The sequence below is a fragment of the Cydia strobilella genome, chromosome Z (genome assembly GCF_947568885.1).
Source record: "Cydia strobilella chromosome Z, ilCydStro3.1, whole genome shotgun sequence".
Taxonomy (NCBI): Eukaryota; Metazoa; Arthropoda; class Insecta; order Lepidoptera; family Tortricidae; genus Cydia; species Cydia strobilella.
Window position 1 is genome coordinate 25,630,333 of NC_086068.1, and position 15,842 is coordinate 25,646,174.

A 15,842-nucleotide genomic window follows, 5' to 3' on the forward strand; every position below is an offset into this window, starting at 1 on the left:
TAATAAGCGAAGCCGGCGGGCCAAAGGCCCGACGGCGGAGCGTCAAGGCTTGCGAAGGCCAAAGGCCGAGCTCCGCGTAGGGCCGAAGTATGAAGTGCTCGCATGCGGATCTTTTCTTTCTACCAAAAGTACAACTTTAATACTTTTTTCATTGGAAAACAAAACTACTGCATCAACAACAGCAGCAACAACAACAGCAACAACACAACAACAACACAACAACAACAGCACAAACAACAGCACCAACAACAACAACACAACAACTACAGCACCAACAACAACAACTACAGCACCAAAAACAACAGCACCAACAACAACAATAACACAACAACAACAGTACCAACAACAACAACAACACGATGACCGCGGGGCCCTCGGGCCCCGCGCACCGCGCAAAAAACTAGTTAATTTCAGCTAAAGATGAACCATACCATAGTACCTTAGGGCACAGTTCGAAATCCAAATTTATGATATTGATTTATGTGTTCAAAGTAATCTTTTACAAAAGTATGTCACACTTACCCATATTGGCCTTAGTTAATACTTTCGGTAATAATGACTCCGAAAGAAAAAAACATGTCCCGCCCCCTTAACTTTTGAACCATGGATCCAAAAAATATGAAAAAAATCGTGAAACAGAAGCTTAATAAATACTTTCAAGGAAAACTATAGCAAATATGATCGGTCCAGTAGTTTTTGAGTTAATGCAAAAATTCTTATTTTCTTAGTAAAAAGACGTACAGAGCGCTGCAGAGGTAGATTCTCCCTTATGCTTAAGGATGACTCACGCTAGACCGGGCCGGAGCTTTCGGCGCTTCGTTTTCTATGGAAAGCACTACGTGATCACCGATCAGCCGTAGCACCGATAGAAAATGACATATCGGACGCCTCGGCCCGGGCCCGGCCCGGTCTAGCGTGAGTCATCCTTTACTGATAGCCCTCGTTTGGCCTATTTTGACATAATAGTAACTGCGAAACCCTATACTGAACATGGGCCGACATGCTCTTGGCCGATTATTATTTATACTAAGAGAAGACTTTTTGCAATAACTCAAAAATTGGCCAAGAACATGTCGGGCCATGCTCAGTGTTAGGGTTCCGTAGTTACCATTCTGTCAGAATATAGGTTAACGGGGGCTATTAGTAAGTATCATGTGTACACACAAGCAAAAGGGAGTATACTAGACTTATACTGACCGGGACCGGGATATAGATCGTGATTACCTTTTGTATTATTTATGAGCTCCCGATATTTCGACGCAGTTACATGCATCATGTTCACGGGTGACTGAAGATAGCGGGTGGGTGTCAAACTCTAAAGGGAGTATACATTGCAGCACTCTTTGTACGTCTTTTTACTAAGATGATATTTAAGAAAAAAAAAACGACTTTAATGGGGGATGCCGTTGAAAGATTACTTATTGTTGATGGTGCACTCTTAGATTCCAGAGAATGGAATGAAAAAGACAGCATCTTTTGCGTTATAATGTAGAAAAGGAGGTAAAACCACCCACTTTTCTAGTAGCATTTCGTTTCTGTAAGGGTCGCAGTTCTAACCTAACCTAACCCACTTTTCTGCTAGCATTTCGTTTCTATAAGGGTCACAGTTCTAACCCGAACTAACCTACTTTTCTGATAGTAGTTCTGTTCTGTGAGAATCGCAGTTCAAACACAACCACCCACCCACCTAACCCACTTTTTAGTAGCATTTCCGGGTCCGGGTCTGGGTTCGGGTCCGAGTCCGAGTCCGGGTCAAAGTTTGGGTCTGGATCCATAACGAAGAGAACAAATCGCCAAACGTAAACTATGCGTCATTAAAGAGTTCCATTTTGATCATCATCAGCAGTTCCACTTCATCAAATGTGACTTTTTTAAATGTAAGTGCTGGGTTTGTTGATGAAAATACAAAAATCACTATATGTAGGCCTTTAACATTTAAGGAGTTCCCTCGATTCCTCATGGATCCCATCATCAGAACTCGAGCTTGACAAAAATGTGTCTTGAAAACCTAACTTGCTTAACAAACATAACGAAGATGACAAATCGCCAAACGTGAACTATGCGTCATTGAAGAGTTCCGTTCTGATCATCATCAGCAGTTCCACTTCATCAAATGTCACTTTTTTAAATGTAAATGCTTGATTTGTTGATGAGAATACTAAAATCACTATATGTATGCCTTTAACATTTGAGGAGTTCCCTCGATTCCTCATGGATCCCATCATCCGAACTGAAATCTTGAAGTCGGTTAAAAAGAAGACTTCTTGCAATAACTCAAAAACGGCTAGAATGATATTCGCTTTAGTTTTTATTGAAAGTATTTATTAAGCTTATGTTTCACGATTTTTTTCATATTTTTTGGACCCATGGTTCAAAACTTAGGGGACACATTTTTTTTTTCTTTTGAAGCGATTATTTCCGAAAATAATCACTTAATCAAGAAATGGTTGTTATTATTCATTTTAAAAGACCTATCGAACGATATCCCACACTAAAAAAAATCCATTTTGGGAGGTAGGTATACCCTAAAACTTTTTTTATTTTATATTTTATGTTACGACTTTGTCGGATTGGTTGATTTATATATCCATGCCAAATTTCAGCTTTCAGCGCTAAGGAGCGCCTCGGACGGACAGACAGACAGACAGACGGACGGACATGGCGAAACTATAAGGGTTCCTAGTTGACTACGGAACCCTAAACACGGCTGGACCGATCATGTTCGCTATAGTTTTCATTGAAATTAAGTATTTATAAAGGTATTGGTTTACGAGTTTGGCATATATTTGGACCCATGGTTCAAAAGTTAGAGGGGGGGACAACTATTTTTTTTTCTTTAAACATATCTCGGTCCGTGAGGCAGAGGTGCGCGTGGCCTCCACAAGAAGTTCAGGAAGCGGTTGAGGGAGGCAACGGAGACCCTCGCGTAGTCAAAAAATTGTTTTATTCAATCTTGGTCGTAAATGTAATTTCTATATTTGAAGGTAATTCATATATGTATATTGTAATTTGATATAGTAAGAATTATTTAAATTGAAAACTAATCATATTTAAGATTATGACTGTATTTACTGTTTTAATAATATTAAACGATAATTTTACTGGTTTATGACTGTAAATTACGTCCTGCATACTCGCATATTATGGCAAAAAGATGATTTAAAAAAACCTTAAAAACGTATTTGATAGAGGTTTGATTGTTGTAGGCCCGCGGCCATTTCCACGATCCCGGGAGCGCAGGACCGTCGCAGGGCAAGGATTGATCCAGGGTATCTTCCGTTACATTCGCCAAGCAGTGAATATTTCCACAATCCCGGAAGCGCCGCACCGTCGCAGGGCAAGGATTGATCCAGGGTATCTTCCGTTACATTCGCCAAGCAGTGAATATTTCCACAATCCCGGAAGCGCCGCACCGTCGCAGGGCAAGGATTGATCCAGGGTATCTTCCGTTACATTCGCCAAGCAGTGAATATTTCCACAATCCCGGAAGCGCCGCACCGTCGCAGGGCAAGGATTGATCCAGGGTATCTTCCGTTACATTCGCCAAGCAGTGAACATTTTCACAATCCCGGAAGCGCCGGACCGTCGCAGGGCAAGGATTGATCCAGGGTATCTTCCGTTACACTCGCCAAGCAGTGAACATTCCCTACACCTTATTATACCTATGTATCGCACTATACTTATGCCAAGGCTTTTTGCAAGTCATGACGCGTTAAATTTATTAAAATATCTATGAAAACAATTAAGGTTCCTTCTGTATCTTCATAAATATTACCACTTTCTAGAAATTAAGAGAAAATACCTCAAACAATTAAACACTTCTAAGAAAGTTATTCAAAGATATATATCTATATAGATTCATATATATAATATATAAATAGGTAAGCTTTAAATACTGTTACAGATTGCATTGCGTTTTTTGCCGAATGTTGCAAAATTAGTAAATTATCATAAAAAAACAATAGTTAATATTTTTAATATAGTGAATACCTAAAAAGGTAAATTTTCGAAAATGTCAATATCGAGCGATTGTAAATTTGACTTCTGAAACCTTTTCCTACTGTGAGGTAAGAATTTGCTCAACGGAATTGATTTGTTATGTATATAAATATATTATAATTTAAGCGTAAGTATATAAAACTAGTATTGTCAGATCAAAACTATAAAGTAAACATTATTAGCATCGCAATTAGCAAAATATTATTAAAGTAATTGAATGCATGTTGAAGTCGTACTTCGCAGAAAATAATAGTATGACTTACTTAAGCATTTAAAAGATATAGTTAATTAATCAGTTCTCACTTTTTGTTTTAAGGATGACTCACGGTAGAACGGTCCGAGTCCAGGACGGGGCGTCCTACACTTCAGTTTTCCATAGAAATCATCACATGGCCACCGATTACCCGTCATAAGGAACGGAGCGCCGGAAGCCTCGGCCCGGGCCCGGGGTTTTCTAGCGTGAGTCATCCTCATCATGGTATGCTACCTATACAATGACTGCTGCGAGGAATACAAAACATTTCTCAAATCAATTAATTGTTTTTGTTACACTTTCCAAAATGCAGATTTTTTACACTGCTATAGCTAAGTAAATTTCTAAAAACTCGCATTCTACACTTCCATTTCACTTAATTATTGATAGGTTTAATATTCATAATATATTATTTATTCATTTTCTTATTTTTATTTTTAAATAGACCATGTTGCCGTCTTTCACAGCATTTAAACAGAATAAGTAAAATCCGTTAAATATGTAGGTAACAATTGAGGAGTGTCTTTTCAAAAGGGTTTATTTCTCTAAGAAAAACTATACAAAAATAAGCCTTGTGAAAAGATACACAAGGCTTATTTTCGTATGGTTTTTCATAGATAAATAAACCCACTTGTTTTAGTCACTCGCGCGACATGTTTCGGAGAGCCTAGGTCTCCTTTCTCAAGCACTAAATAGTGCGAGCAGCGTTCATAGTCATACTTGTTATGGCCATTTTTTGCCCGGATGCTGCACTTCATGATAAAAGCAAGCCGCTTTGCACAGTGCTAGGAGGGACCAAACCATGAATATAGTATAACTGGATCGGTCATGAGGAGTGGGGGAAAATGACCGAACGGGATAGTCTTATGTATCTTTCAGTAGGAGTAGCAGAGAAAGCGCTGTTATTGTTTGTCCTTGTAGTCATAGTTTCACTTTTCCACCGCTGCCACAACCGAGGTTGTGGCAAACAAATAAGTACGTGACATGTCATGTTTGTTCGTTGCTTGTTTAATTATCGTTGTTTTGTATGAAATTGTGCTTTCTCTTATGAAATATAGTGATGGTTAGCGTTTTGAATGCTTGAACTTTGATAAAATACTGGTGAATTGTTCTGTAATCGGCTGTAATAGCCGCTCTGAGCAAAAATATGAGATCATAACCTTTCACACGTAAGTACGGTATTTTACACCTTTCTCTTAACGCAATATGTGAGAATAACATCGTAAAATTACGTTACACTCAAAGCAATGTAGAATCAAACGATTTCAATAAAAATATCGCAATTATTTACGCAAATTAACAAAACATTATTTGTAAAATTATCCGCCCAAATTACGTAGGTAGGTAAGAGTCTGAGGTCAGCCATTTTTAAACTTCTTCTTAATTATACCAGATGAAAATATCATAATTTTATGGGTAATTTTGACCTCGAAGTTTTTTCGTACTTCTAATTCCAAAAAATAAATAAACAAATGTTGTGAAGATTAAATGTGGTGTACATTAATTGGTGTGATTGCGATTTGTGATTCCTTTAAATTAAAACCCATAATACATTTTATTTTACGTTTTATTTACTAAACATGTTTAGTTTTGTACCACCTGCGCGAATTATAGGAGGTATTTCATTGTTTATACGCCTAAAAAGAACGGCCCATTGACATTTTATTTAACAATTTTTTAATACCGTCAAACAAGCTAACTTTGCCTCCAGGGTAATCGCCCCAACGTGATATCAAATATTGGGGTAATTTTTACCAATATGGTATCCCCACGTTTATGACGTCATCTATGTCTATCCCTTACGGGCGCACGCGTATAGCTGGTCTATGTAATGCTAGGTCTATGGACCAAACTAAGTGATTTGACCCGCAGCAGCGCAAGTTTCACCCCGTAGGAACAGAGATGGCGCCACTTCTTTAAAAAATATTTCAAAAAATTCTACAAGCTAAACCAATGTACCGATTTAAATGTTTAATATCTCAAATAAAAGCTCATTATATATTACTTTTAAAAAAATACTCAAAAAATATATACTGAATACTTTTGACAAAAAACGGCATCTTAAGTTTTTTTTTTACTCGATTGATAGTTTTTACTTGATTTCTCAAAAAAAAGTATGGAACATGAATATTTTATTGCATATATATATTACTGAATAAATAACAAGTATTATACAAAAAACCCGACACCGATACGTCTCATACTTCACGAAATATGAAAGTTGAAATGTGAGTGTAAATTTCTTCAAAATATATTTCAAAAAATTCTACAAGCTAAACTATTTGACCGATTTCAATGTTTAATATCCCAAATAAAAGCTCATTAAATTATAAATTATATAAAAAAAATCTCAAAAAAACATATCCTGAATACTTTAGGCAAAAAACGGCATCTTAAGTTTTTATTTCTTACTCGATTGATAGTTTAAACTTGATTTGTTAAAAAAAATGGAACTTGAATAATTTAATAAATGTATATATATATATATACATATAGTACTAAGTATATAAAAAGTATTACAAAAAAACCCGACACCGATACCTTTCATTCTTCACGAAATATTTAAGTTCAATTATGCACGCTCTTACAAATAAATTTATTTAAAAGAAGTGTTCAACCGCAGTAAGTGCACTGATTTTGATATGAAATTTGTCATATGAAAAGAAATGACTCAATTTATTTTAATAAATAAAAATAAATAAAAAAAACTGAAGTTTGTTAAAGTTTTTTCCTGGTGCTGAACTGCTGAATTACAAAAAAAAATATAACAAAATAGAAATTATTATTATTTAAAGTGACTACATAATTATGTAAACAAAAAAACTTAAATGTCCTCTTCGGGTTCACCGATAGATGTAGAACTGAAAAAGAAAAGTCATTTTGAAGTACTCGTACCATTTCAATACTACATAATCACCGATCATACATGAACTGATTGCTGTAGATTACTGTTGAATTATTTTTGTGCCTAGCTGATTACCATTAAACCTATAATTTTGTGCCAGACCTATAACCAGTGGTCAGCATACAAAATAACCCTGGATTGAAAATTACATTAACTTACTTTTGATTTGTACAGCTACCTTTGCATGATTTACACTGGGCTGTGCATGGTAAGCTGACGCGACGACACCCACAACGCATAGTTTCGCAGCCAGATTTGCAGCCACAAAACAGACCGCCAGCCAGATGTACAGCCACAAAACAGAAAAACCCTCGTGTCATAGGACCAACCTATTATGAACGACTTCCGGCTGTTATAAGAAGTGAACTGTGTGACCAAACATTCAAACGCCGATTAAGAGATTTTTTGTTGGATAAACCGTTGTATTCTGTTAGTGAATTTATGGAAGATGTATGATGTATTTTGACGATCCACCACAGGATATACTACATTGACATTATTACGTTACTATCTTGACATTATTTTGAAATCTTATTATTCTGTAATTATTTAATTTTTAAATTATTATTTTATTGATTATATTCTTATGACATCCTTGTTTTGAAGATCATAATATGAATTCTTGTAAATTGACATGCCTGCAATTTATAATGTAATCTGTATTATGAAATAAATGAATCTATCTATCTATCACAATGGTCCAAGAGGCTGCGACCAAATCGCTGTAACTGCCGACCATTCTGGAGCCCAACTTTCTTTTTCCTTAGTCTATCCCCAAGAAGATGGATATAGTATGGAAACTTCTGGTTTCAGAGCGTTTCCCCGTATATGGCCCGCTTGGTAAGCTGCTCGAAGTGCATGTTTATAGAGAGCAGCTGATGTAGGTGGCAGGGTTGGTTGGTTGGGATCTTCTTGGGAATGGACTAAGGAAAAAGAGAGTTGGGCTCCAGAATGGTCGGCAATTACAGCGATTTGGTCGCAATTAAGCCTCTTGGACCATTGTGGCTGCAAATCTGGCTGCGAAACTATTCGTTGTGTTAAGTTTTAAGTTAATGTAATTTTCAATCCATTCCAGGGTTATTTTGCATGCTGGCCACTGATTATAGGTTTGGCACAAAATTATAGGTTTAATGGTAATCAGCTAGGCACAAAAATAGTTCAACAGTAATCTACTGGCACAAAAATAACTCAACAGTAATCTACAGCAACCAGTTCATGTCTGATCGGTGATTTTGTAGTATTGGAATGGTACGAGTACCTCAAAACGACTTTTCTTTTTCAGTTCTACATCTATCGGTGAACCCGAAGAGGACATTTAAGTTTTTTGTTTACGAATGTAAAAGTAAAGAGTCACTTTAAATAAAAATAATTTCTATTTTGTTATATTTTTTGTAATTCAGCACCAGGAAAAAACTTTATTCGTTTTTTTTTTTTAATTTTATTTATAGAAATAAATTGGGTGATTTATTTTCATATGACTCGTTTCATATTTAAATCAGTGCACTTACTGCGGTTGAAAATTTCTTTTAAATAAATTTATTTGTAAGTGTGCATAATTGAACTTAAATATTTCGTGAAGAATGAAAGGTATCGGTGTCGGTTTTTTTTTGTAATACTTTTTATATACTCAGTACTATGTATATATATATATGTGTGTATATAACTATTCATGTTCCACTTTTTTAAGAAATCAAGTAAAAACTATCAATCAAATAAGAAAAAAAAAACTTAAGGATGCCTTTTTTTGTTAAAAGTATTCAGTATATGTTTTTGTGTATATTTTATAAGTAATGTATATAATGAGCTTTTATTTGAGATATTAAACATTGAAATCGGTCAAGTAGTTTAGCTTGTAGAATTTTTTTGAAATATATTTTGAAGAAATTTACACTCACATTCAAACTTTCATATTTCGTGAAGTATGAGAGGGATCGGTGTCGGTTTTTTTTATAATACTTGTTATTTATTCAGTAATATATACATGCATTAAACTATTCATGTTCCATACATTTTTTTTTTAAATCAAGTAAAAACAATCAATCGAGTAAAAAATAAAAATTTAAGATGCCGTTTTTTGTCGAAATTATTCAGTATATATTTTTTGTGTATTTTTTAAAAGTAATATATATATTGAGCTTTCATTTGAGATATTAAACATTTAAATCGGTTCATTGGTTTAGCTTGTAGAATTTTTTGAAATATTTTTTAAAGAAGTGGCGCCATCTCTGTTCCTAAGGGGTGAAACTGCCGCTGCTGCGGGTCAAATCGCTCAGTTTGGTCCCTACTATCACTGTGCAAAGCGGCTTGCTTTTATCATGAAGTGCAGCATTTTGTTCATAACAAGTATGACTATCACGACGACCGTGTATTATTGCGTACTGCCGCGCGCCGCGAAAGCCGGTTGGGGGAGGTCTTGCGCTATCGTTGTAGGCGGGCATAGTGGTGTGTTTGGCTTTGGGTCACCTAACACTCATAGCGACACACAGTACGAACTCCGTGAACCGTGAAATTATTTAATGTTAGTATGTCTCACAACAGTTTAAATTCGATTAAATTCGAGAAATAAACCCTTTTGAATAGACACTCCTCAATTATTGTACTTAGATAGGTACTTAATGTTCTTGCCCTAAACTGCATTTGTTTCCTCGCAAATACAATGATAAATATTGTGGTTGTTCTTACCATTCGTAATATTAATACATATATATACATACATACATATATGTATGTATAATACACAAAATGATTAAACAACACGTCTTTAAGTGCCCAGTACGTATCAATAAGTTAAAGCGTTTTGCCTCATTATAAACGAAATGTTTTCATAATACGCTTAGTGTATCTACTTACCGTTATCTGTCAAATTGCCAAAATTGTTTAAATATCGCTTGGCTCATGGTCCACTGAGTCACAAAAATTATGACCCAAAAGACCTTTTTCGTGACCCGTGCTAATATATTCATCCTCTCATTAGAATCATTCACTTCTTCAGTGACGGTCCTACCAGTCAGTATCGCCAGCAACAAAACATCTATTTAAGCTCTACTGTATATCTTGGCCTTTCTTTGTGTCTGGGTATGACAAAGGGCCGGCTGGTGGATATTTAAATAGGGCAGCTGATGAGCTGGTACCTAAAGATGCACATATTTCTAAAATTAATATTTTAGTTTAAGTTATGCTAGGTAAGTATAGTCGTGTTTCTTGAATCACACGTTTTGTCTAATGGCTGAGAATGTTGTCCTCTTCATTTTTCCCAGTTTACTGACTAAAATATGGAATAAGAAAAGAAGGTTAATATTAAAAACAAATACTATTTCACTTCTATCTCTAACACACACCATTAGTGTTTTCATTCCCTGATATTAAGCGTTTACCGAATTAGTAAAAAACTTTATCTTCAGACTGCTCATGTGACTCAGAAGACAATATCCACATAAGTATTACAAAATTGAGGCTAATTTTATTTCCTTTTCTAACGCCATTGTGTTAATTTTGGATTAATTTAATATATAAAACCTTTTTTTCTTGAATTAAAAGTTGTTTTCTATATAAAATTCTCAAACTCGAGTCTGTGACCCAGTAGACGTTTTACGTGAGTTTGTTATGAAATTCATGTTTATAAGCCAGTAAAACGTGAAAACGAGCGATGCTCTGGATATATTTGTAATCTATAAAAATGCTATTATCCGTATTCAATTAAATTGTTAGCAAAAATCAATATCCATTTTTTTGTAAAAAAAGTTGTTTGGATACAAGAAATCGTTGATTCGCCCACAGACTTTAAATTGCTTTACGAAATTAAACCCCTATGGTCCAAGACAATCCTAATTAGACACATTCTTAGTGGTCGATTTAATGTGATATTAAAGCACGCGATGTAGGTACTAGCATAATGTACATTATGCTTTTGAAGGATAGAATTGTACAAAACCAGCGATAATGTATTTATATACTCGTGTCTATTGTTGGTTTGAGTGAATGCATAGAAGGCCTGTTTCATTAAATTGTGATATTAAACAGTTTTGTGGCCTCAACTAATCAAGCACGAGAATTGTCATAAAAAATGTCTATATGTATTGATTAATGTTTGTATAAAGAAAGCAAATGACAAATGCAAAGCTTGTAGGTACTAAGTATAAATTATTTTATCAGCCCCTACAGACTCACGGCGATATGGCTTGGGCAAAGGGTTCACGGAGAATTTTCGCAAGCTCACGGCTTATTAACCGACTTCAGGATTTCATAATTTTTAAGAAAAAAAACCGACCAACGGGGGATGCCGCTGAAAGTTCACTTATTGTTGATGGTGCACTCTTAGATTCCAGACAATGAAATGAAAAAGACAGCATCTTTTGCCTAATTATGTAGAAAAGGAGGTAAAACCACCCATTTTTCTAGTAGCACTTCGTTTTTGTAAGGGTCGCAGTTCTAACCTTTTTTTTTTTTTTTTTTTTTTTTTTTTTTTTTTTTTTTTTTTCTTTGGAAAAATGCTTTATGCATACCCACACCCTCGGGGGAGAAAGTGCGGGTTATGTGGGACTCGGCAAAAGGCGCCACTACCCACTAAAAAACCAACGGTATGCCTGCGCGCCGCCAATGGGGCGTGGCCACGGGATCTCTTAAGTACGCAACCGTGACCACGCCGGCGCCGCCCGCCACTACCACATGCAGCGGGCCCTTCTCTGGGGGGGGGGGGCTAGGGAGTAACTTCTAGCCCTGCCTCCTCAGAAGGCGCGTGGGCACACCACGCGCGCCTTCTCTGCGAGGCCTACGTAATGGGCAGCGACGCCCCCGCGCCGCTGCCCAGACCTCGCTAGGTAGGGGGGAGGAGATGAGCATACGCCCTCCTCCGAGCCCCTGCGCGCTTGCGGCGGATCGGGTGCGAGGCTGGGTCGGCCTCCCGTTCCCTCTCCGCTGCCTCCTTCTGCGACATTACATCCTCGCAGAAGGAGAGGACCGCTTTCCACGACCTCTCGTCGGCGACCATAGCCTTAACTACGGCCGGCAAGGAGAGGTCGTCCCCCACCACTGCCATGAGGTCACGGCGCTGCCCCGCCCAGGCTGGGCATTCCTCCAGGGTATGCTGCGCCGTGTCCTCGCCGCAGCTGCACTGGTGACACTCGGCCGTCACCTCCCGTCTTGCGAACCGGTGCAGGTAGCTCCCGAAGCAGCCATGACCCGTGAGCACCTGCACCAACCGGAAGGTTAGCGAGCCCCGCTCTCTTTCCAGCCAGTCTTGTAGGACCGGCCGGACCGCCTCGACAGTCCTGTGTCCTCCCTCGCGCCCAGCTAGTTCTTCCTCCCATTGGAGGACGATGGACTGCCGGACGAGGAGCCTCTGCGCCTCTACTTCCCTGGGCGCAGGATGGTACTCCTGGAGCCGGAGGTCCCTGCGCCACTCGTACAAGGCCGCTTGGGCCTCCGCCTCCAGATCCCAAGGAGGCGTTCCCGCTAATAGGCACGCCGCATCATATGAGGTGGTGCGGTACCCGCGTACGACGCTGATGGCCATCGCCCTCTGAGCCTTCCTCAGCAGGGCGACATTTCGGGCCACCAGAGTCACCGCCCAGATCGGCGCCCCGTACAGGGCCATCGATTGCACCACCCCCATATACAGACGGCGGCTCGCAACCTCCGGCCCCCCGATGTTGGGCATCAGCCTCTTCAGTGCGGCCGATGCTGCCATTAGTCGGGGGGTCAGGCGGGCAAAGTGCTCGCGGAAGCTCCAGCGGGAGTCGAGGACAAGTCCAAGATATTTCATGTTGGACTCTACCTCGATTCGAGTGCCACCAACGACGATGCTGGATCCTGCAGGTGGGGCCTTCCGGGCAGCGTGGAAGCAGAGCGCCTCGGACTTGTGCAGCGCCACCTCCAGACCCAGCATCGTTATGCGTCTCACCACCTGTGCTACCGTCACGGTGGCGAGGCGTGCTGCTTCCCGGTACGAGGTCCCCCGGGAGGTGACTAGCGTGTCGTCTGCGTAGCAAGTCACACTTGACCCCGGGAGGAGCTCCCCCCGCAGCACCCAGTCGTATCCAATGTTCCACAGGAGCGGCCCTAAGACCGAGCCCTGTGGAACACCGCACGATGTCTCCCACCTTGTCAGCCCGCCGCCCCGGACCGGATACTCCACACACCGCTCCGAAAGGTAGGCCCCGACTATTTGACACAAATAGGGAGGCACTTTATGGTGTTTCAGCGCCTCCCTAATGCACGACCATGGCAGGGTGTTAAAGGCATTGGCGATATCCAAGGACACCGCCAGGAGAACCCCACCATGGTCAACCGCCTCATCCGAGAGGGCTTTAATGCGCGCGACCGCATCTACGGTCGACCTGCCCTCTCGGAATCCAAACTGGTGTTCGGACAGGTCAGGTCCTACTCCCCGGAGGTGCTTGATGATGCGACAGCAGATGATACGCTCGAAGAGCTTGTCGGCCTCGTCGAGCAACACGATCGGACGGTAGGCTGATGGAGAGTCCGCGGGACGCCCATCTTTTTTAAGGAGGACGAGCCGGCCGGTTTTCCAGATGGTCGGAAATCGGCCGGACTGTAGACAGGCATCCAGTAGCCCGCGGAATCTCTCCCCCAGGGCCCGCAGCGCCAGAGCGAGAACGCGTCCCGGGATCCCGTCTGGACCCGGTGCCGTGTTTTTAGCTTTTAGCCTCAGCACGGCTGCATCTAGCTCTGCCTCCGTTACCGGAGGCACCACGACTTCCGCAACCTCATACCCTAAGAGCTGATGGGGAGGTGCCATTGCTGGGGGCTGGTGTTCCGGTCTGTTCGGGAACAGGTTGGAAACAACCAGCTCCAGCAGTCGAGGCTCGAGAATCTCCGTCAAGGGGGGGGCCCAGGGGCGTAATTTGCCCCTGACCGCCTTGTACGGCCTCCCCCATGGATCTCGGTTTAGCGTCTCGAGAAGCTCCGCTCTGGCGCTCGCCTTCGCCTCGCAGATGGATAGCTGCAGCGCCTTAACCGCCTCTCTATAGGCTCTGTACAGCCGCGTCTCCTCCACGACGTCTCGGGTCTGCCTTCGTCGGCGGCACCGTGTGTACTGGCGTCTCGCCCTGTTGGACCGGGATCGGAGTTCTTCGATTTCTCGAGACCACCAGTACACTTGGCGCTTCGGAGGCCGTGGCTTGGCTCGTGCCATACCTGCGTCACAAACTTGTGACATGGCTTCTCGAAACCAGGCTGCCTCTTCCTCGACCTCCACAGGCTCGGAAGATGTTGTCCAGGCCTGGACGAGGGACGCTATCTCCACCGCTTCACGATCTAGGCTGTTCAGGGCCCATCGAGGGGAAGGGTTCGCAGCACGGCCATTCGGACGACGATCCGTGTCTGTCGTGCCTCCGGAAGACGTGGAGACATCGAACCGGATGTACAAATCGCAGTTCTAACCTAACCTAACCTACTTTTCTGATAGCATTTCGTTTCTGTAAGGGTCACAGCTCTAACCTAACCTACTTTTCTGATAGCAGTTCTGTGCTGTGAGAATCGCAGTTCAAAACCCACCCACCCACCTAAACTACTTTTCTAGTAGCATTTCCGGGTCCGGGTCTGGCTCCGGATCCGAGTCCGGGTCAGTGTCCGGCTGTCCGGGTCCAAGTTTGGGTCAGAGTTCGGTCCGGGTCCGGGTCCGAGTTGGGGTCCATGTCCAGACCCGGGTCCGAGTCCGAGTCCAAGTTTGGGTCTGGGTCTATAAGGAAGAGAACAAATCGCCAAACGTGAACTATGTGTCATTGAAGAGTTCCATTCTGATCATCAATAGCAGTTCCACTTCATCAAATGTCACTTTTTTAAATGTAAATGCTGGATTTGTTGATGAAAATACAAAAATCAATTTATGTATGCCTTTCACATTTGAGGAGTTTCCTCGGTTCCTCGTGGGTCTCATCATCAGAACTCGAGCTTGACAAAAATATGTCTTAAAAACTTAAGTTGCTTAACAAACATAAAGAAGAGGACAAATCGCCAAACATAAACTATGCGTCATTAAAAAGTTCCATTCTGATCATCATCAGGAGTTCCACTTCATCAAATGTCACTTTTTAAAATGGAAATGCTGGATTTGTTGATCAAAATACAAAAACCACTATATGTATGCCTTTCACATTTGAGGAGTTCCCTCGATTCCTCATGGATCCCATCATCAGAACTCGAGCTTGACAAAAATCTTTCTTGAAAACCTAACTTGCTTAACAAACATAACGAAGAGGACAAATCGTCAAACGTGAACTATGCGTCATTGAAGAGTTCCGTTCTGATCATCATCAGCAGTTCCACTTCACGAAATGTCACTTTCTTAAATGTAATTGCTTGATTTGTTGATGAACATACTATACCTTTAACATTTGAGGAGTTCCTTCGATTCCTCATGGATGCCATCATCAGAACTGCTTTTTGACAAAAACGGGATCAATCTGTACCTAGTCGGCTCATAAGTTCTGTCATATACATAGTATCAAATAAAATCAAAAGTTTAAGTTTATTCCGTATAATTTGTACAGCGTTTGAAAGCTTATAAACTAGAGAATCTAAATGTATAACATTTATTCAAAATGACCGCCATAATTATCTACACAGGCTTGAAGTCTTCGTGGCCAGTCGTCAATGGATTCACGCACCACTTTCATGTCGATATTGGCCACTGCCGTAGCAAGAGATTTTTTCAGCGAGTCTAGA

General features: G+C 40.7%; 1 protein-coding gene and 1 long non-coding RNA gene across 3 annotated transcripts in view; one reads left to right on the forward strand and one right to left on the reverse strand.

Moving 5' to 3' along the window:
- The window catches only part of LOC134754264 (protein SCAI), a 41,075-nt gene extending 37,736 nt beyond the window's left edge, over positions 1 to 3,339 (forward strand). For both annotated transcript variants that reach the window (XM_063690477.1, XM_063690478.1), the window contains exon 10: positions 3,207 to 3,339. In XM_063690477.1, the coding sequence (XP_063546547.1) occupies positions 3,207 to 3,263 (57 nt within the window). In that variant the 3' untranslated portion in view covers positions 3,264 to 3,339. The remainder of the gene's footprint in view (positions 1 to 3,206) is intronic.
- Positions 1,949 to 15,332, reverse strand: LOC134754519 (uncharacterized). The gene is made up of 2 exons (XR_010128924.1): positions 15,251 to 15,332; positions 1,949 to 2,167 (listed from the first exon to the last, which is right to left on the reverse strand). It is a non-coding gene; the product is annotated as an uncharacterized LOC134754519 (long non-coding RNA).
- Positions 15,333 to 15,842: the final 510 nt, after the last annotated feature.